Source organism: Diadema antillarum, unplaced genomic scaffold (genome assembly GCF_040938485.1).
Source record: "Diadema antillarum isolate AM-2024a unplaced genomic scaffold, OU_Dant_1.0 seq00001421_RagTag, whole genome shotgun sequence".
NCBI classification, from domain to species: Eukaryota; Metazoa; Echinodermata; class Echinoidea; order Diadematoida; family Diadematidae; genus Diadema; species Diadema antillarum.
In genome coordinates this window covers 148,883-172,529 of record NW_027272173.1, presented here as the reverse complement: position 1 = coordinate 172,529, position 23,647 = coordinate 148,883, and the positions used below count along the sequence as shown (strand labels likewise).

At 40.4% G+C, this 23,647-nt stretch overlaps 1 protein-coding gene and 1 non-coding gene across 2 annotated transcripts in view; both read right to left on the bottom strand.

Moving 5' to 3' along the window:
- Nucleotides 1-2,958: 2,958 nt before the first annotated feature.
- The window catches only part of LOC139709256 (S phase cyclin A-associated protein in the endoplasmic reticulum-like), a 45,223-nt gene continuing 24,534 nt past the window's right edge, over nucleotides 2,959-23,647 (bottom strand). The window contains 19 exon segments of the mRNA XM_071621206.1: nucleotides 2,959-3,186; nucleotides 4,062-4,253; nucleotides 4,529-4,681; nucleotides 5,457-5,686; nucleotides 6,633-6,796; nucleotides 7,391-7,623; nucleotides 8,086-8,209; nucleotides 8,764-8,876; nucleotides 9,795-9,924; nucleotides 10,538-10,734; nucleotides 11,750-11,851; nucleotides 12,441-12,596; nucleotides 13,086-13,167; nucleotides 14,693-14,835; nucleotides 15,910-16,065; nucleotides 17,334-17,474; nucleotides 18,186-18,297; nucleotides 19,213-19,407; nucleotides 20,030-20,208. Coding sequence (XP_071477307.1) covers nucleotides 2,959-3,186; nucleotides 4,062-4,253; nucleotides 4,529-4,681; nucleotides 5,457-5,686; nucleotides 6,633-6,796; nucleotides 7,391-7,623; nucleotides 8,086-8,209; nucleotides 8,764-8,876; nucleotides 9,795-9,924; nucleotides 10,538-10,734; nucleotides 11,750-11,851; nucleotides 12,441-12,596; nucleotides 13,086-13,167; nucleotides 14,693-14,835; nucleotides 15,910-16,065; nucleotides 17,334-17,474; nucleotides 18,186-18,297; nucleotides 19,213-19,407; nucleotides 20,030-20,208 — 3,030 coding nt within the window.
- Trnas-gga (transfer RNA serine (anticodon GGA)) lies at nucleotides 14,974-15,046 on the bottom strand. The gene has a single exon. It is a non-coding gene; the product is annotated as a tRNA-Ser (tRNA).

Sequence of the window (23,647 nt, the reverse complement as noted above, 5' to 3'; positions counted from 1 at the left end):
CTTAGTATTTCATTTTATATTGTCAGGCAGTGCGCGCGTGACCCAATCTGTGACTTAAAAATACATGTACCTGACTTCCGGAATCGCCGCATTTGCACGTCACCTTTGCATCACCTCGTATTTTATCGCTCAGTAGAAACAGCTCGAGTGGTCGTAAAATACGAGGTGCTGCGTTGGAAAAAATTTGTGGCGATGCCAGGGATGTGAGGTGCTCTCAGTAGAAACACGCTCAATCTCAAAATATCAAGATATCAAAATATCACGACAGGTAATCTATACTGGTGAGGCCTCAAGACCTGTTGAGCTTGGACATCTTTCAGCTCTTATCAAAAAGGAAAAACAATTTTATCACTTAGAGTACTGTATACGCCATATATTTCGCGAGTCTCAATTTTCGCCAATTGGGAATTCCTGACGATTTCGCGAGGGGTTAAATTCGCGATCGTGGAATCTTGCACTGAACGGAGAAATGTACATGCGTATGTCACATTCACATCGGGATCAGAGTCAATATTTTCGTGTGTCTTTAATTTCGCATATAGCACCTGACTCACGAAAAACCTCGCGAAATATTTGGCGTATACAGTATAATGTCATCAACTCAAATGATAGTGAACAGTCAATGGCTTCATCTGGGAATCAATAACAAAAGGCCAGAACAGAGAAAGATAACATAGCTGGAGAAACGCACACCTAAGCTTTCAGCATCAAGCATGTGGTATGCATAGAAGAATTACAAAATCAAGCTCTTGTTAGTGAAATAGAATCAAGGACAGCACGGCAAATATAAAAGTAAATAACAAAATTGCAATCCGAGCAGAGTGGAAATGAATAAGTCCAGTCAGTTAGGCCCATTTGATTAAAATCAATAAGCACAAAGAAAATTACAATCAGAAATTACACTGCAAATATACAACTAATAATTCCTTGAATATCTCAGTATTTGAATTTTACTTCTCTACGGGAAAAGTACACTAAATATAAACTATATCTGCACATAACTTGCATTCTCCCATGTGAAAAAAAAAGACAAAATATACATATTACACACAATAAAATTTACATTCATGACACATGTGCTGATAAACTGCTAACTTAATTTTTGCCTTGATACGGCTAACTTCTGCAAGGTCATTTCCTGACAAAGTTAGATTTCCATCCTTTTCTGCTATTTTCTCATATCTATTATTTCTTTAGTCATACAAATTTAATTCAGTATGTCATTTAGGGGTCTTCACACTAACTTTGGAACTATGTTGTAAAAGCACATGTATTTGAGCCTTTATTGTCCCCCAACACTGTCTCTCTTTCAATCTCTTTACTTTCCTCTATTTCTCTTCTGTATATTATATACCTTTCAGTATTTTGGACGTAATAATTTAAAACAGAGAAACAAAATGCAAACAGCTTTATGCGCTGCCATAGTGACCTCAGGAAAGAAAAACAATGACCTTGTAGCCTTACCACTTCTTTTAAATTTCAGAAGTTTATGATTTATTACTTTTTGATTTATCAATTTATAAAATGAAACTTAGTTGTAAGCAGGGCTGAAATTGATGCAAAGTGGTGACTCCCTCAAAGGTGGAACACAGTGGGGTTAATGGCAGGAAAAAAGTGAGCAAACGAAGAGAAAAAGAATTGTCAAAGTGTCAACTCGTGAATTGTAGTTAGTGTGAGTGCACTTCAAGCAAAACTCCACACTCTACCTATGTCTGAATTGCTTGGCTCTGTCACACTAGCACCATGCTCGGCTGTATATCACAAGACAAGACATACAAAAGTACAAGTGCAGGTTGAGATGCAGCGTATATCAACAGTCACTACATTTGGTTAATAGTAATTGCTAGTGTATTCTTGTCCTACTGGCATAGACCTAGCCAATGTGATTGAACACTCTCCCTAGTGTCACAGTGACTCACTCGTGAGTCACGTGAAATATATTACATATTCAACTTAAACTTACTGTTTTCCCTTCTTCAACACTGTCACTACAACTATTTCAAATTGCTGTAAAATACGATAACTTCAAATGAATTACAAAACAATTTAACCCTTTGTGGGCTTTGAGTGCCGATTGGCACAGAAAACCCCATAGCATTGCACACATTGTTAGAAGCCCCCGGCACAAAAAGGGTTAAAAATTCAACCTGCTATGAAACATCGACTGACAGCAACTTCTTGATGAGCATCAAACATGGTTGCTGGGGGGCAAGAGGTATTTGATGACAAATTTTAGTCTCCCTTTTCTTTCCCTCCCCCAGTAAAATCACTACTCTCTTAGCTCACATTCCAATTATCGACACTTGATGAATTACATAAACTCTGCAACCATCCTAGTAAACTGCTATGTGAGCCCTCAGTTGACTGGCCACATACTGGAGTCGTATCAGGGCAATTACCCCGCGAGAGTAATTACCCCCTGCTAAATACTGGTTAGTGATAAGGTTAGAGTAAAGATTAGGATTAGGGTTAGGTTTAGGGTATAGAGTTTGGGTTAAGGTTAGGATTAGGTTCAGGATTAGGATTAGGGTTAGGGTCAAGGGAAGGGTCCGGGGTAATTGCCCAGGGGGTGATTGCCCTAGACCCACATGATGCTGGGTTTGTGTTATTAAGCATGAGGTAAATTCTGGAGGATCTTGGAGGTGATAGGGAGACTTTGATTCGGGACAGTAGGGCATATAGGACAGTGAGTTAACCAACAGTGACCGTCTTCCTCTGCCCTGATATGCTCGCTGTTTAGATTTCTGTGGATGGGCACGCTTGCATGCGCTGCACTTGTGTAAGCTGTCACACAGGTGCTTGTTTTACTCACACATACAGCGGCTAGCCACCCATCCTGTTTACTCGTTCCGTATGGGAACCCAGTGGCCCGTGTATTAAGTCTATGGGGATTTCAGAATTCAGTATGGAACAGGTTACCAGACCGAATATCATTTCCACCAAGAAACATCCCGAAAATCAGCAGGATGGAGAAATCCTCGGTTTCGCGCGTGCACAGAATAATTTTACACTCTGCCTCCCGTCCTCTTTGCCAACCCTCCCGACATCAAAACTAACTAATAACACAAGGCAGGACTCAAATGATTGTGGAAACATTTGGCTGAAAGTTCTGTTGGAGGAGGTCTTACCTCTTGCTTTGGCTGCTGTTGGTACCAGTTTTCTCCTTTCTTGGTCCCCTAGACGCTCCTGTTAAAAAAAGAGATGTTGAAACAGAAATTTCTATTTAAAAATCACTAAAACAAACAGAGCTGCATTTTACAAGCTTTCTTCTGTGATATCTTGAAGCACATGGCAATACATCTCAAAATTTACTGAACCAATCCTGACCCCCAACCCCCGTGAGCTACCAATACTGAATTAACAAGAAAAGGAAGGGTAAACAACTTTAACTGAAAAGTGAGTAAACTGGTAGTTGCAAACAACAGATATACAAAGACACAATACACTCTTCATGGTTCTAGGAGAATTTGTATGCATTAAATGCATTCTACACTGATGGTACTGTCACTTAGTGTCACATGTTCTTATTGCATGCCAATTGTTTTTTTATTACATTGTATACTGTATCCATACCAAATGTCAAAGAGTATGAGGAAATTATGTGTTGTTGAAAGTTTGTATGATGTTGTAAATGAGGGAAGGAGGTTTGCAGTAACACGATGTGTATGTAGTCCGTGAAAGGACTGTTGTTTGGTGAAAGAAGATCCTAGACAGAGGAGTGTGCGGGAGGGAGGGAACATGGGGAGAGTGGAAGGAAAGTGTGGCAGTCAACTGGCAGCAGTGAGCTGGAAAGTGAAGTTGCACTAGTGTAGATGGGAGAATAGAAGGCAGGGACAGTTGTTGTAAGGAAGAATAGAGTGAGAATCGGGTAAAGGGTTTGGAAGTCGGTGGGAGGAGAAAGATAACCAGAAAGGAAGGAGAAGAGAAAGAAGGAGAAAGTTGGATAATCATCGAGATGTGCAGATGTGAAGGTAAGAGGATATTGCTACTCAAACATGCAGGATTTGAAATTACAGGGGAGCTAATCCGAAGAAACAGACATGAAATAAACATGAGCTTACCTCTAAGAACACAACAAGCAGGGAGCAGCTCATCTCCTGCTGCAGGATCTCCTTGTTCTCCACGTTGTCATAGCAACAGGAGATGAGGGTAGGGTAGAGGACATTGACCAGCCGGGGATCACTGAAGTACTGGAAGGGAAGGCTGCACAGCTGCTGGAGGAGGGTTGGAGTGTTACCCGTCTGTACGAGAACCTGGGGGAAGGGGGAATGAAAGAAATATGAATAATGTATCTACAGGATTTACTTGATGTATAAATATTAATTTACTGTTGTGTTAATATAAAGGCAAAACAAAATCTATGTGCATAAAGCAACAAGAAAATAATCAATTTAAAAAATTTTTGGGTAACCCAGGAACAGTGCTAAGAAAAAAATAATGAAAACAATAATAATAACTGCACAAAAATGGTGAATTTTTAGTAGGTAGACCTGGGCACCAAATACAGTACTATATTTTCTGCCGTTACCTGGTTGTCATTGCTGAGTACAGTGAAGTAGCCTACGATGAGAATGACTTCATGGAGTAGATCTTCACAGGCCGTGAAGTGACTGCAATACCACATCAGGTAGGTGGCGATATGTCGGAACTCCAGTGACGTCCCCTCGGCACCAAGGGCAGTCTGTACAAGAGAGGGAGAACCATTATTTGGTGATGACCAATCAATAGAACGTGCAAGAGATTTGCATTGATATGCCCTCTCTTTGATATTGAGCTATTTATGCCTGCTACTTCATATATTCCTCAACATTCTCACACTGTATTTGCCGGTTATGAGGCCGCAGTGCCGGAAAAGCCGCATCCCGACTTTGATGATGAAAAAATCGAAGGGGTTTTGTTCTGATCAAAACTTCATTATTCTCTACATCACATTTCTGAGAAACTTGTTAATTCTCCATCTTTCAAAGGCCTTTCTAATTATGTTTGTTTCATATTAAGTTTTTCCACTTGATGCAAACTTCGTGTCAGGATATTGAATGATATTTCTGTGTGTAGGACTCTAATGTGAGGAATGACTGAGAGTGTGCACATTCACACACACTATTCAATAGCCTGGTGTCTTCATTCACACACACTGTACTATTCAATAGCAGATTATTGCAGAGATAGGCCTATTGTGTGATATGTGAAGGATTGCAATCACCGCAGTGGTTATGCAAATCATCATGCAATCGCGCTGTGCTTTCTTTTTTACACTTTGGAAAGACAATAATTTGCTTGTGTCAACATACAGGCCTCACCCCGACTTTACTGTTTTATTTTTGTGAAAAATGGTGTGGCATTATCGCTGGCGAATACGGTATCTGAATTCGACAAAAAGATTTTAGACTCGTGTTCCACAGAAGGGTAATCTCAGAGTGCAGTATTTCTCCTTCTCTGCCAGCATTGCTTCTCACCTGCAAGACATTCAGGTCCAATGTGGCAATGCTGCTGAGCATCTTGATCCCAGCATTGACCACGCTGAGGGTGTGCTCAGGGATCTCTGGTGGGGTCATGGTGCTGTCCCTGGCAGGGGCTCCACCGTGGAGCAGGATGCCGTAGAGGAGGGAGACGATGCCCCCCAGACCGGTCACCTGGAAGGTGGCCACCAGCTGGGTGGTGTCGTCCTTCTTGGGTGTAAAGATGCCTGCAGCGGTTCTGGAGTCAAACAATCGAACAAACAGACAAACAACTCAATCATGATGTCTTTCTTGATACCTGGGGTGGGGAAGCACCATGGATTGGGCAAAACATTCCTCTAGGAACAAAAGTTTGTCAAGATTAACCCGTTGAGGACGGACTGATTTTGCTACAACACGCATTTCCCATAGACAATTGCCCGAGTATACTCAGGACTTGTCCTCGACGGGTTAAAGGTACACGGACCACAGATTCAAAAAGGTGCTGATCGATGGCACGACAATCGCCGGCATCTTCATTACAAAGATCAACGATGTAGATCTAGTCAACTGTCAATGAAAGTATATCACATATTTACACGTTTACACGTATTTACAAGTTTCCACAGCTAGCTAGCAAGTGAACTTTGTCTTTGAGGATGCATACGTTTATAGACAGAACCAGCCCAGAATAATGGCCAAATCAAGAGATGAAGTGAGAATGACATGATGCCACACACATTTTTCACAAACTCAGTGCATGAATCGGTTTTATTTAGATATTCGAAACATGACATACATGTATGCGTAAGCATTGGTCCATGTACAATGTAACAGCACCTTCTCGAATCCTGGATCCGTTTCCCATCAACAAAAAAATTATGAATATTAACTCCTTGGCATCTCCTTGCAGTATCATTACAATTTCTTATAGTGTGGCATTTTCATAGTTCATACTCTATGATACCAGCACAAAAATACAACCATGCCAATGTTTTTTCTTCCTGTGAATTCCTAGTATTACCTGTCTATAACTTCTAGTACATTTTGTATATTAGAAAAATGCCACCCATCAGCACTGTCAAAACCATGAGAAAATCTCCTAACAAATCTAGCATGAGAAATCAATGGCATGAATATTTCTCAGTTAACAGTGACTGATCTTGGGAGGTCTCCTTTGCTATGAGTCGTCACAAACTCACCTGTTTGAGGCAGTGGAGATGAATCTCGTCATGGCACCCAGCAGCCCAAGGGCATGCTGCAGGAACTCAGCTATATGGGGCTCCTCGTCTATGGGGTCCCGCACGTTGCTGAAGTATACAGTCAGCTTGTCCAACACTCCACAGCTAACCAGGTAGCTGCAACAACAACAACAACAACAAATCAATAAACAAAGGATTAGTGATGGCAAGGGTGTAACTTGATAACTTGATATCTAATTGAAGATGTAAGTAGAATTTGTGCAAGATAAAGGACATATCAAACTCGCACACGGACTGTTGTAACTCTCACAGGGCTGCTAACATTGGCACATCAAAATGATCGAGATTCCAAAGAGCTCTGATGGAGATGTTGTGTGTTACATGCATCTCAATGGGCAAAAATAATTCCTGAATCGCAGAGAATTTCACATCTAGATATGAGGAGATATTGAAGTTTTAAAGGAAGCCCCCTGAAGAATCATGGAAATTTGGCAGCTGTGTTCTTATGAGGGATGAGTAAAGCCATATTTGACCATACTGTAAGTAGATGCATTAACACACAAAAAAAATAAAAATAAAAAATAAAATAAATTAAATATGAAATATATGAGAACACAATCATATAAGAGTATAACAAAAACAACAGCGAAACATGTTTGCTTCGCTGCGGCAACGCAGCCACCCCAACACCCATCTTGATGCTCTGCCAATAGAAGTCACTGCCCTCTAGGCCATAAACTGGACACTGACCTCACAATATCCATGCCCCACTGGTCAAACGTCTCCTTCTGCTTCTTCTTGGCCGAGGATGGCAGCTTGCCGTCCGGCGTGGACGGGGATTGTGGCCGGTGCTTGACCAGGACGTTGAGGAGGCTGGTCAAGAGGAGCATGAGACTGCCGGCCACCACGTCATAGGGTGGCTTGAGGGAGTCCAGTCCCCAGGGATGACCATGAAGACCATCCTCTGTCTCAGGTATTAGAATCTAGTATGGGGGGGGGGGGGAAGCAAAATATATGAACCACAGATACTATTCTTCTGCAAAGGAATAATTACTATTTCTCATTCTAAAATTCAACCTCTCGCAAAATTGCCTTAACCCATTGAGGACGGGCTGATTTTACTACAACACGCATTTCCCATAGACACTTGCCCGAGTATACTCCGGACTCGTCCTCAACGGGTTAAAAGTCCATACTCGTGAAAACTCATACTAACTAAATATATACAAAATATACAGTGTAGAATTTAACCTGTACCGCAAAGATACGGCTATGCTGGTGCTAGGCAGAAAAACCCATTCATGTTTTGAATCTTACTCATAATGCACTATATACCCTATCTGACTCATTAAAGAAGACAACAGCATATCCATGATCGAGCTTTCATAGAAGGCTTGTCATGATTAATGTGATGGTATGATAATGGATGGTAAACTGAGACTTACCGACAGCTGGTGCATAAGGAGGTCTATGAGGGGTGCCATCTTGCCGCTGTACATGGCATACTGGCAGTTGTCATAGTTGTTGCGGCAGGCAAGCCGGAACACCTCAGCGGCCGAGCACAGTGTCCTGCATTGAAGAGATTCAATGTTGGGTAAGGTTTGCGTAACAATGTAATGATATGATTTGTAGACGTGGATGTCTATAACAGCTCATGCTTCGAAAGTTGGAAGTATTTCACAATTTGATATGCCAAGAGAGAGAGAGAGGAAGAGACACAGAGAGACAGACAGACCGACAGACATATGGGACGGAAGAAAACATTAGGCAAAGATGAGGAAGAAGACTTGGAAGAACCCCCTCTCCAAAAACACCAAAAAAATGTATTGAATGAAAGTTCCATGACATTTGCTCCTGTGACAATTGCTCCCTTGAAATATCTGCACGCAAAGTCAAACATAAATTCTACCCATAACTCAAACATAACTCTGACCTAGTCCTAATCCTCACATCAAACTAAACCTAAAACCATATTTGAATCCTAACCCTAACCCTAACTCTAACCCTAAGTACTTGGAGAAAATAAGACTGAAGTGATTGTCGCATAAGCAAATATTGTGGGACTAAAAGAAGCAGGGATAATTATGAAAATAATGGTACATTGTACGAGACTGTAAACTCACTTCTTGGGAACCACAGCAGGTCTGTCAGAGGAAGCACTGTCTATCAGCATCAGTATCCTCGTCAGAACTGACAGACCACCATGAGCCCTGAACATGATTTGGTCTGATGGCTCCTACAGTGAAAGTATACACAGACCAAAATACATCATCTAGTGGCAGTCATTATGGGATGACACATACTCTTATCGATAACATCATGTCATAAAATGGGTTCAAGAACGTAGCCCATTAGTACGGCTGAAGTGGGTCGTATGTCTGCTCTTCATTTTCTTGTGACATGCACTGCTTGTTATCCTGTAGTAGATTAGCAATCAATCTGTGTCTCTGTGTATGGCTAAAACTCAAACAATTGCCTTGTTTCATGCAGCCGTCATCATGGTCGATCAAAGGTCTGCCCCATTGTGCTGCAATATAAAGTTTTACCACCTGATCTGAAAAAATAGTTCATAGACCCATTTAATAAAACAAATAATGCACAGAATTAAGTTTGTGACATTAATGGAGATGCAGCTCACTCTTGGTCATTCACAGTATTATGCAACATATCATGCACTTACACCATTGTAAATACTCTCGAATGCACTGCACCTCCACTAACACAATCTCTCCTGTGCATTATTTCTAAATATCTAAATATACAAAAGAGACTTTCTGGTCCCATGTCAAAGTTTTGGGGTAGAGACTATGGGTTGCAGCTTCAGTAATGGCAAGAAGATTGCAGCTGATTTTCATATGATCATTTGTGACCCATTTCTCCCAAAATTGTGGTACAGTGACACTGGCCACAACATTATGGAAAGACTAAAACTTTATAGGTAGCTCCAAACAATTTCCTTTTGTTTTTAGTACATCAGCACCAATAAAGGTATCTATTCTGATGATTCTATTGAGAAAAGATAACAGCTTGTTGGAGCTGCGATGCAATTGACTTCCATTTGGAAAACTGTAAAGACAGATGAAACATTTATGAAAATACAGTTCCTACATAATCATCGTCTTTGAAAGAAAGTTGATACTGGCAAAATGGATACCTTTTTGTCTAGTATCCGGTTGACCTCCCCGAGTGCACGGTCCAGTGCCGATACTTTGCTCTGCTCCCACGGTCCAGAGGAGTCGGACGCTTGAAGATACTTGTTCATGTCTTTAAGCAGTTTCTGAAGTCTGAGATGGAGCATAAATTTTGTTATTGCAAAAAACTGACAAAATTGCTCTTCACTGATATAAACATGCTTGTAATCACTGAATATTTAGTGTTTTAGTAGTAGCCAGATCAGCAGCCATGATAAAAAATCATTTGCATATACACTCCGGTTGGACATTTAACCAACGCTTTACTGATCACCAGATAGGCGTCTCATCCACTAGACCACCGAGCCTCCACCCGACAGCTAGTGCTGGTTCTGATCCTTATAGCATGCAGGAAGTACTGCATAATTATTCAGATTAATGAATTGTTGTGTCAAGTTGTTGTAATTGCGACTGATTGACAAACTGCTCTTCATTGCCGTAAGATAAACATCATACACTCAGTGTTTGAGTAGTAGCCATGATAAAAAATTCATTGACAATCATACTCTGGTGGGATTTGAACCCATAACCTCCTGATTGCAATACAGACGATATATTCCTTAGACTACCGAGCTTCTGCCCAATAGCCAGTGATGGATATGATGTCTGTCTAGCATTAAGGAGGTTCTGGGTTCTAAATGCACCTGAGTATGATGATCTGACAGATCTGATGAGAATGTAGACTAGGGTGCTCTCTGAGACTCACTTAGCCTTGTGATGAGAGTCCTGGCCCTGGGTCTTGGAGGGCAAGTTGTTCTCGTACTCCTTGCCCTTGCTGGCCATCCGCTGCCGCAGCTTCCTGGCCCTCTTCCGGCTAGCCTTGGTGCGCTCCCGCTCCGCCACTAGCTCTGGGTGTGGCTGGTCTCCCGGGGCATCCACCACCAGCTTTAGGGAGATCGTCTCCTACGAGGGGGTACACATCCACAAGCAGGGTTCAAAGGTCACGGTGTGTTTTTTCTTTTCTTTTTTAAAATCCCTATCCACACATTTACTGAGGCTTGTTGCATAAAACACTCAGTATGATACCTGGGCCCCATTTTATCAAAAGATATAATCAATTTTGAATTTCCTTACCACACAGGCTGTCATAGACTTACATTGAAATCAACTATATAATCAATTATAACTTTTCATAAAACAAGGCCCTGTAATAATAACTTTCCGAATCTACAATTGTTCAATACAATGTCAGATGACTACACTCTATGCAATCTTACAATGACTGCAACAATGGTGATTTACTGTGGTTGCTTTGAAAGCTGGAATTCAGTTTTACAACTTACTTTCACAATGAACTAGAAATATCTTGACTTTCACAATACAACAACAGCTAAAACTTCAAGTCTGAGAATAAACTCTGATTGTTGAATGTAGTGACCTTTGAACTCTTACTGATATAGTAGTCTCGACATGTACCCAATGCATTATGAGAGTCTTGGCAAAGTGACAATAGGAGTCAGAAAAAGTTTTAACTAGACAGATTTCATCAGTAGAAATTCAATCTGTCATTGTACTTGGAAATAATCTTCTTCATTAAGGGAAAGAATGAAATGAAGAGGTGCTGAATGCTCAAATCAGCTCAGGTTGATTCTGGATAAAAGTTTGTCTCTTATATATAAAATGTCAGTACAATAGAATGATGACTAAACTGAGAAAAACGATGAGCATGGTTTCATCAAAACGAAAACCTCCAAGGACATACAGAAATATTCCCTTCCTTTCAACTTTTTAACAGTTACTGCATGCCCATACCTTATTCTTTTTTCCATGGATGCCAATATGCATTGATCACACAAAGAGAATAGTTCAGATGTGATGGCCTCTACATACGATGCTATTACAAATGAAAACTAGCAAGAGGTTGGAAGCATTCACTGTCCGTTTTGTTCTAGCAAAGTTCTGGGTGCCAGGCTTTTACCATGTCTTCCTCTGAGAGGTTGGATCCCTTGTGGTTCTCGGTCACCCTCTCCCGGTGCTTCTTGCCTCTCAGATGGCTGAGGAGGTAGACCTCCGACGGGATCTGTGGTTGTCATGGGAAGCGAGAAGAAGAGTATGTTCACAGGGCTGCCAACATTCTTCATCAGTCCAAATCAGGGAGATTTCAAAGAGCAATCAAGGAGATATTTTCTTGGGGCAAAATCCATTCCCAATCAGAGTAAATCTTATATTCTCTTATCTAGACATGAAGAGATACTGAAGTTTTCAGGAAGATTCCTGCAGAGTCAGGGAGAATTGGCAGCTCTGTAATCTTGTACCTTATACAGACTCACTAGTAAAGTGGCATACGTTATCATTACCATGAAATAGGATGATGTACAGATTTTTCCCCAAATGAAAATCTTTCTGCAGCATGACATTGCAAATGACTGCTTAAAATTGCAAGTAAAGAGGCTTGTCTGAGAGTGAGCAATCATGTCCAGTTGGATGAAGTTTGTATAGTTCAAAACAAACTACTCAAAAGTATTCATAAAACTACAAATTTACAATGTAGATGCCAAAATAAAACTGAATGTTAAGCACGCATAATCATCATCATTCTTGTTGCTTGGTCATGCATGTAATGAGGATGTGACTTGTAGACTCAAGAAAGTTGGACAGGGTCCACTCACCAACACTTTACACAGGCTGCACATCTTCTTCTTCTCGTACGGCATCTGGCGCGGCGCCGCGTCGCTCGTGCCGTAGTGTCGGAAGGAGCTCAGTTCGATGGCCTTCTTCTGGATCTGCTCGATCTGCTGGCTGTGACGCTTCATGCTCTCGTCATGCTGTTCAGAGAAGGAGAATGGGTGAAAGGTCAATATCTGGTCAATGTTTCTCACTTGGGCTAGGTCACACCCATTTCCTCATTGTTTCATTAATTCGGAAGAAAACTGACATTTGTATATTTTGTGTTTACTTTTGCCCTGTCTCTCCCAACTACACTGCACATCACTCAGCGGCAAGAGTATGATTTATGTGATCTGCACTGAACAGTGAGTGTATTAATCTATGAATATTGTCTCAAGTGGAGAGTAGGCCACTTTGTTTACGTTGCCCAAGATGCAACTTGTTTATGTTGTCCTGGTATACTCACTACTTGGCACAGTATACCAGTTTGTGTATACTGTGCCAAGTAGTGAGTATACCAAATTTGTATATACTGCACTGAGTGACAGCATACTGATTTCTGTATACCGAGATGTACTGCCCAGAATGGTGAGTATACAAGTTAGTGAATATTGCCTTAAGTGATGAGTACACCAAATTGTGCATACCTTCTGCTGTATCTTCTTCTGTATTTCTTCCTCCTTGGCACTCTGTGCAGCGGTGAGAGCTGAAAGACGCTGTTCTCGCTCCCTGTCAAAATAATTACAGCAAAAAGAGTAATGTAGCAATACCAACACAATGTCCTTATCATTCACCATAGCCAAGTTCTATCATGAGAACCTGGTTTTCAGTCCAGTGCTGTATGAGTACCTGCTTTCAGACGGACATTCCAAAATGGAAGAAGAGTACATGACCATATTATTCCATGGCCAATCATTCATACAGATGCGAAGAATTTGGTTATACATCAGTAGAAACAAGCGCACATGCTCTTAGGTCAAGCAGCTACATCTCCTTCAACATGGAGAATATACACACTTATAATGACTGTATATTTCATGTCACTTTTAAAAATTTTTTTAGATATCATGGAATTGGCTCGTGTTCCAACTTCTTGGCACTGACTTGGGCAATATTATTAGTTACCCCCTGCTTGTTCACGAAATACGGGCAAATATCTACGGTCTGGTGCCATATTCCATGAGGCCGGAGGCCGAATGGAATATGGCACCAGACTGTAGATATTTCCTGTATTTCCTAAGAACAAGCAGGGGGTAACGATTTTATCTTTTTAAGTGTAAGTGCTAACCTTCTTCTCGCTGATTTCCCCTCGTGAATGATGTTGAAATCGCCGGCTGTCAGCCATGACCATGTTGACTTAGGCCTACGTCTCGCGAGCTGATTACTGTATGCGCGCATACAAATACGTACACGTACACGCCATAAGATACTGCAGTAGCCAGATAGATATAAGTTGCTGTTGTTTATCAAGCGTCTAGTGGTCTCAGGTTATGTGCGTAATATGCTTGAGGACCGCGCACTGTCCATTTGTTTCGTACAGGATTAGCGCGCACTTTCCTATAAGCGTCTTTGGTACACACGCAGCTGGCTGTGTAATACAGTATCATGACGTCATATCACGGAATACGGGATATATTCAGTGGTTGATTGACAAATGAGATTACAGAATTCACGATCACTAAAAGATAAACTAAAATATGTTGATATCTGTGACAGCGCACAACCACTTGGTAACACATGAAGCATGTGATATACACATGATCATTTGCAAGTTCCCAAGAAGGTTCAATTCTTTTTTTTTAGTCACAACTCTGCATTCACTCTGATCTCAGCGGCAAACCATGATATCAGTGTTGAGTTTTAATCATGGAGCTGCAACAAACTCTTGACAATAAGGTAGACGCATCAAATGGAGCGCTACGACTTTGCCCCTTTCTAGATCATAATATCAGCAGAGAACACAATGGGCCATATAAGCATCTTCTGTCAAACTAGCAACATTTGAGGCATTAAACTTTCATGAACTGGAGCTAACGGCCTTTTCTGCAGCACGAAACCTTCTTGAATTGCCACTGGCATTCATTGCATTGTGTAAACAAAACCTTTTGATCGCATTTTACTTTCATGAATTTTGGCTAATCGTGAAATTCGCAAAATTCAATTCGTCCAAAAATTCCAGGTTTTACAAAAGTCTACTAAGATGAACCCTCCTTCTCGTTGAGTGGGGGATGTCAGCCTGCATTTGATAAGGTACCTTGCTTTCTCCTTCGAGGCATGCTCCCGGGCCCTCTCTCGCTGGTCCTTGAGGGCATTCATCTTCTCCTCCTGCTCACGTCTGTATTTCTTCATGGCCTCAAGCCTGGCTATCCGCTCCTCTTCCAGAGCCTTCCTCCGCTCCTAGAGAGTCAAGATAACGAGAAGTCAATGAAAAGAATGACTTTGCAACTGATCGACAAATTACCCTACATCGACATAAATAAGCACTAAATTGATCAGTGTTTTAGTAGTAGCCATGATAAAAAATCATGGGCGTACATGCTCAAGCAGGATTCGAACCTACGACCTCCTGATCTCCGGACAGGCGTCATCTCCACTAGACCATCGAGCTTCCGCCCGACAGCAAGTGTTGGTTCTAATCCTTACAGCATGCAGCGGGTAGTGCGTAATTATTCAAATTCATGAAATTCTTCTGTCGAGATGTTTTCATTGCAACTGATTGACAAATTGCCCTACATCGACGTAAATAGGCACTAAATTGATCAAAGTTTTAGTAGTAGCCATGATAAAAAAAATGTAGATGTAGGACAATTTGTAAATCAGTTGCAATGAAAACATCTCGACGGAAGAATTTCATGAATTTAAAGAATTACTTTGTATAAGTCCCTAAAGACTGCAAAATACCAACAATCACAGAAATAAAAGATTGATTGATGTCTCAAAAGTTGTACCATCGTTTCTGCATACAGAAAATAAACAAATTATACATGAAAGATAGATCTGATGACATGATGAATTTCGTATTTTTAAAAAATCATTCATGATTGTTCTACATTCTCTTTATCACATTTGTACATTCCTTTTATGCTTTTACACAAGTTAACCACAATGAAGTAAATATGCATATATTAAAGTGATGGATGGATAACCAAGTTTGGACTGTATCACAATTTCTACAGCAGGAATAAAAGTAGATGGAAAAGTCTCTGGTCCTGAGAGAATGAGAGAAAAAAAATATCAACAGACTAAGGTAATTATCTAACAGTATTTAGTAAACCTGCCAATCAATGGCCCTACAGTGAGTTTTCTCCCCCACCCCACCCAACCCAATCCATCCCATCTCAACCCTATCCCACCCCACCCTATCCCATCCCATCCCACCTCACCCCACCCTACCCCATCCCACCCCACCCAATCCCATTCCACCCCACCCCACCTCATCCCACCCCACCCCATCCCACCCCCCACCCTTACCTGCACAGCCTCCTCCTTAGCTGCCTTCTCCTCATGCTTGCGCTGCCTCTCCTCCAGGATGTCATGGTAACGGGCCTCATGGCCCTGGTGCCGAGCCATGATGTCGTGCTTCTTGTTCTGGGCCTCCAGAGTGTTGATGAAGGCAATCTCATTGGCCTGGACACAGTGAGATGCATGCAAGGAGAATATTGGTATGAGATTAACCCTTTCTGTGCCAGGGACTTTTGACAGTGTGTACAATGATATGGGGTATTATGTGCCAAATGGCACTCAAAACACAAAAAGGCTAATGTGATTGCTCATTTGAGAGAGATTTGCTCTCTTTTAACATCTTGTATCTAGATTTTCCTTTCAGGTGCAGCTTGGCACGTGTGGCTTTACGCAAAAAACAATTCAAGAAAAGGAATTCACATTCTGACACCAACCAATCTCTGTTAACAAATAATGCATGCAAGAATGTCATTTGGTGTAAAGGAACAGCATACTAGTAATTAGTTTCCTATGTCAGGACTACTATATGAAGTACACCATCACCGATAACAGCAACAACAAGAAAACATGGCTATGTGAATACAGAAACAAGTCCCACAACATTTACTGGCAACCATGACTGCTACAGTCAGAAATCTCTGGCCTCTTACAATGTTGGATAATATAATAAGAAATAAGAACATCCCTTCATTTCCAGGCCTGACTACATCATGCAATGTCATGGAAATCTCAACTAGCACATTTGGCATATCCATATTTGGGCAAATATTTGTGAAGAAAAAAAGAATATCAAAACACAGGGACAAAGTTAAGCAGCTTAATTTACAAATACACAAGTATCCCTTCATTGTGAAAGGCTATGTACTGAAACATTGAGGCAATTCTGATAGCATAAATAACCTTCCATATCAACCTACTGTAAATCCAGAAACATTCGCGGCATGAAACTCTCGCAAACCGCCACAAGCAGTCAATGTATTGTGTAGACAAACACTTTCCCGTGCATTCTACTTTCACAAATCATGGCTCGTTGCAAAAAATTGCAAAAGTTTAATGCACATGAAAATTTCTGGTTTTACAGCATGCCTCTACAATATGCATAGAACAAAACTAAACACTGCAACTGATTGACAAGTTGCCCTACATCGACGTGAATAAGCACTGATTTGATCAGTGTTTTAGTAGTAGCTATGATAGAAAAATCACGGGCGTACATACTCGAGCAGGATTCAAACCTATCACCTCCTGATCTCTGGAAAGGCGTCATCTCAACTAGACCAACGAGCTTCTGCCTGGCAGCAAGTGTTGGTTTGAATCCTTATTTACATCGATGTAGGGCAATTTGTCAGTCAGTTGCGATGAAAAACATCTTGACGGAAGAATTTCATGAATTTGAAAAACTAAACACGAGGAGAGAAAAAAAGGTTGTTCACCTTTGCTTCCTCATCCTGTGCTTTGCGGATGACTGCCTGAAGCTGCATCAGTCTCTTGTCCTCTGCTTTCTTCTGTTTCTCCTCCAACAGCTTCTTTTTTTGCCTGATCAGTTCTTCCTTCCAATCGGTGACTTCAGCAATCTGGCAGATTTCAAGTTTCCATACGATGAGAGGTTATGGTCAGTGTTACTGCTTGTCTTATTCAGTCTACTCAGCTTTCTTTCTCTTTCTTGTTCATTTACTCTTTCCACCATCTCTGTCCCTCTGTCTTTCTGTCTCCAAACACTACTTACAAGGCCCTCACAATTCCTCAGTCAAGAATGATTTGTAGATTTTTTTTTTTAGGCATTCACCTAGTGATGCCATATGAAAATCATGCTCACTCTCAGTATGCTTCTCAGTGTTGATGGAATGATGTGCAAAAGAAACAATTTTCTGGTGGATGGTTAAAAAAATGATAATTTGAAGAGCTGTGTGATAAAAAAAAAAGAAGAAACTTTGGATATAACCTTTGAAGTTCAGAAATGAAAAGAATAAATATCTTTGGTGCCATTAACCCTCTCACATCCATTAGAGTGAACTCTCATTATAACAAAGTCCTCGGGACTGGCAGTTTTCTTTCATAATATCAAAATTTTGTTATAACCATACAAACAAACAAATTTTAAAAAAACAGAGTGGAAAATGTTGTGGCCTGAATTTTTACTTTGTTGTAACCAGGATTTTGTTATAACTTTGTTCATTGTAACAGGAGAGCAGTGTATCATACACTAGCATTGATATCATATCTCACTGGCATCTTGATATAACCACTAGTGGTAATGAAAGTGTTAATGGGGAGCTGATACCTACCCTTTCATGGAGTGTCTTAAGTCTCTGGGCCTTGGCATCCATCAGACATTCTCTCTTGTGCTGGGCTTTGGTCTGACGCTCCTCGTGACGCTTCTGAGACTCTTCTCTGGTCCTACATAGGTCCAGATGAGATAGAAAACAACACCATGATGGAACTGGGGTCACTACATATGAAATATTGACAGGGTTCCTCTACGGAACTTTTCTAATGATACTCCTTGCAGCCTACCATCATTTGCTGTCATGCTGTGTTTGTGCCATTTCCTAAAAAAAAAAAACTGCATGCACATAATTTCTCATTGACAACTACACATCTTTCAGTTACCCCAATATTCATTAGATATGCCGTATTTTATACAGTGGTCCCAGCTTAATCAGGACGGGTTAGGGTATGAGTTTTTATCCTGTCAATTCCGGGCTCCCCTTCAACCATTGATTCATATGAACACAACAGTCTTGATGTACATAGGTTAATGACATTAGACAACTGCTTTAGGTAGAGACTTCCTATAATGCCAACAGAGAAAATGGCAATAGTAATGGGGCAAACAGTACTTTTGTTTCACACACACAAACAAAAATCATTTTAAAACATCAAATATTAAGACTGCACAATTGAAAATCTCAGCTACATTAGAAAGTAGCCAGCACATTAAGAAAGTTGTATCTCTATGAGTATATGTCTGAACTCAGTCATCATTTTGACACATTAACGAGATACAGTGGCAGCATTTAGGCAAGAATATGTTGAAAGTGCGCAGGACGTGGCCCCGATAGAAAATAACATGTAGATTTGTTGCATAGAATTTGTTTGTACTTCCACTGGGTTCCTGCTAGAATAGTTTGTAATTGTCAGATGAGCACTACGTACACACATACATCACATGACTTTTCTCGAATGAGGCACTTTCTCTTCATCTCAACTGACATGATTTCTGAAACTTCTGATGACCCTATGCTACTGAGGGCTACCCCTTGAGCAGTGGATGGGTTTTAAAAAAATAACATAAAAAGCTTGGTTCCCTACCTTTTCCGTGATGGGGAAGAGAGCTTTTCATGCATGTGGAGAGCATATCCCGGAGTACGGGCCGCTTCCACGCCCTCTAGTTCCACCAGCTCGGCCCAGGAGGCCCCTTCGCTCTCCCGCTTCTCAAAATCTATGGCCATGTCGGCCCAGTCAGATGCCCTCTGGGAGCAGTCTAAGGAACTCATGGTGTTCTGGGTTCAAAACAGACACAGGAAAATGAAAAAATATTCAGGGAAAATCAACTATGAAAGCCAGTAAGTCGGTCAAATTTCTTATTCAATCTCAGCCGAACTGTGTGTTAAATTTCTGGGTCATTCATGATGAAAATACAGACTTTCAGGAATGAATCTTAACTCTGCTACTGTGATTTCTATGTCATCTACTCACCAATCTTTAACAACACCAACAAAAACAAAAAAGCTGACCTGATTTATACTAACCTTCTATGGATGGTGGAGGGAACTATAATATCAAAGTATGCAGCATTGAGAAACCTGTACTAGTAAATTCACTCTGGTATGCAAGGTATGGTTGAACAAAAGGAATGCTGCAAACAACATCCCGTTATACACTATTTCACTAGTACTGACACATCATACCATTCATAACTTGGGAAGCACAATGGCATTAATCCAGCAGATTTTAGAGTGTTTGATGTCTCTCTGATTCTCAAGTGAAGATAAAGTGATGATTCTTCCACTTCAACAGCACAAAAAAGAATAACAATAATAAATCCAACAGACTTGCGAATAATACCACAAACAGATAATCGCATGGCAACAACAAACAGGACAAAAATAGATTCATGGGAAGGCATCTCACCCCAAGGTCACTCTCAGCATCATCCGTTTCCACGACGATCTCCGTCAGTTCTTCCTCCTGGATCTCCTTGTTGAGGTTCTCCTCCTCTGCAATGGCCCTAGCGAGGGCTTCCTCCTGGCACTTTGCCAGCTCATTGGTCAGAGTCTCCTCCTCGTCCAGTTCTGTGTCAGGATTCTATGGATTCATCCGTAACAACACTCAAGTTAAATATCATACATAGCTAATTGTCAGTAATCAACATTCTGAAGTTTAACACGAAACATAGCTTATTTGTAAGAATCCGATGTCACTGACATTTACTTACAGTCAAGACTTCCTGCAATCTGTTCATCAATAGTCTAATGTTTGTATACAATACTATTACGAGTACATAACTTCAAGCCATGAAATTAGGTAACTAGGAATAACTGGGAGAAAATCATGCAATAAGAACTTTCACCAAAAACCTCTATATCACTAAAGGCAGATGTTTATAAAATGGGAAGAAAAGGTTGAACGAAGCTCTTTCTTTCCTTAAGAAGACAAATAATCCAATTAAATGGGACAACTGGTAAGGATGCAATTACATTTATACTGCACAAAGGGACTAAAGTTGTCAATGATTTATGACTGCATACATAGTACTTGCTGCATTCTACTCATTCCTTAATCCTGTACATTATTGTCCACAAACATTTCTATACCTCCCACATTCTTAGCCTATGTCAGCATCAAATACCTAAGTAAGATACATGTACATACAGCATTACAGAAGTTTGTTGTTAACATTCACTTTGAGTTTGTCCACATCAATGCCAGCTCATGCTTAAGCACTGTTCCCAACTTTGGAACATGTCCATTACATACTGGGGTATATCTTCTGGCATTAGCTTCAGTATTCACTTTGTCTAAAATAATTTGATATTGAAATTGGTCATGTCCTTAGCACTGCCTGTAAAGGTTACACAGAACACCTAGCAGGGAATGACCTTGGCAATAATAAGTTACAACACATCAGAAACTGTGCTCTCTTAACATCCGGCTTGACTGAGTCTTTACATTGTCATGATACACTCAAAAAGTTCCAGTATAATGATTCCATGCTGCATATTCAAAGGGTTGTGAGTGACTACGAATTTTTCAGCACATTCTCTTTATATCAACAACCCAGACAAAGGAAGACAAATGCCAAGGGAGGTATTCTTTGACCATTCAAGAAAAAACTAGAAATGTCGCTATGGCGACTGATGCCTCCGCCATAATGCATGATTCTCCCAATAGGCGTATAGTACAATGTCTTCACAATGTGAGATCCATGACAGTTTCACATAACTGGCAAAATATAGATATGACAGGTTTGTCAGAAATGACTTGAGTGTTCACTTTCCTTGAACTGGGTTTGCTATAATTGTCGTAGAGTGCAGGTACACATATATGGGGAATTGAGAATTTTTACTTGAATTCTGACGGACCCTTTTATAAGTTTATACATTGAGTAATTTCCAAGGTACGAAGAAAGAGTGTAATTACAGTACAATATATATATATTTTTTTCTTTTTTCTTTTTTTTTTTTTTTGGGGGGGGGCATTGAAACCTGGCCTTTGACCCTTAACCTTTGACCTTTGACATTCTGGCTGGAAATTTCCTGGAGAATCTCCATTAGGTAATGCATGTATATATTAAGTTTGAAAACTAATAATGCAAGCATTTCATATACTAGTGTATGAGGGAAATAGTAAAATATTGAGGAGTTGACCTTGACCTTTGACCCCATGACTATTGACCTACGACCCCTAAATTCCCTAGATAATCTCTGCCAGTCAGTACATGCGTATGTACCAAGTTCCATGAAGATACATTGAACCACTTGTGAGAAAAGTGATATTACAACATTTTCATCTAACCTTTGACCTTTTGACCTTTGACCTTATGACATGAAACTCTCTCTGGAGAATCTTTACACAGTAGTACATGTCTACACCAAGTTTCAAGAAAATACCTTAGGGCATTGCATAGATATTGGGCAAATAGCAACATTTTTAGCATTTGACCTTGACCTTTTGACCTTTGACCTCTTGCCAATGTCACTAAAATCTACTTAACTAATTGTCCCATCATACATCATCCTTGGACCAAGTTTGGTGAAAGCTGCTTCATCCAGTTTTGAGTTATCACGTAAACAGATAAATTTCACGATTTGACCTTGATCTTTGACCTTTGACCTCAGTCTGATTTCACTAAAAAACTAATCAAGTAATTGTCCCATCATACATCATCCTCCGACAAAGTTTGGTGAAATTTGTTCGATCCAGTCTTGAGTTATCGCGTAAACGGATACAATTTCATGATTTGACCTTGACCTTTGACCTTTGGTCGATTTCACCCAAAATCTAATCAACTAATTGCCCCATCATACTTTATACTTGGACCAAGTTTGGTAGAATTCATGTCAATATTACTCAAGTTATCGCGTAAACGAAAGCGGACGGACGTACGGACGTATGTACGGACGTACAGACGTACGTACGGACGTACATACGGACGTACGTACGGACGGACGGACAACCCGAAAACATAATGCCTCCGGCACCACTTCGTGGCGGAGGCATAAAAAATCATATTGTCTTGGACATACACCTGCAGTCAATATTGTATAGTAATGTACACAATCTTGTAATGCAGGTAGCTGCATCACTGATACACTGATATCATTAATTACCACCTGTGAGTGTGAAAAAACTGTTAAAATTGTTAGCCACATTAAACCAATCACTGCAATTGCAAGCAATAGGCTGAACACAGCTTCAAACATCATTATGAAAAAGATGATTAGAAGAAATCAAACTTCCAAACAGCAAACTTTCAAAACTGAACACTTGTGAATGAGTGAGATCGTGACAGCTAGTTGCTTGTTAGAACAGCAATACCTCAACTTGAGATATTTTTCTCTTCTCTTGTTACTACAAAACAAAACAGAAAAATCATCACAACTTATATCTATACGTGCATGTTTGCCTTTACTGATTTGGGGATGGGGTGGTTGTTAGTCATCACGGCCTAGAGGTGTTTGGGAGAAAGTGATGAATTATTGCTGCATTGAAAATAAAATATTTTACTGCATTTCATTTGCTGCATTTATTTAATGGGGTGCTTATGAGCTGCAATGGGAGGTTGTTCAGACACACATTTTGTTTTTGTTTTAGAGAGAGAGAGGTAGAGAGAGGTAGATGAGAAAGGTTCCCTCTGCACACTTCCATGTGTTCTGCATAAGATTTTGTCATAGAGAGCTGCAATGCGTCTTTCGTGCACGGTAAGGCTGCTGAGGGTGCTAAGGTACTGCAGGGTGTTTTGCATACTAATCACGTTTTATGTAGAATTTCTTACTCTAAGGTCTCCGTATAAAATATTACAAACTATATACAAACAGAAGACCACAAAAGATAAGTCACCAAAGAACATATTTTATGACATCCAATATTTGCCTGACATTGAATATATCAATATATTTGATACCATTTTTTTTTCCTCATTTTCAGCAGGAAAAATAGATCAGATACAATCTAACGTAACAACATGTAAACATTTTATCATTGTATCTCAAGTACACAGAACTGGTTGAGTATTCGATTAAGG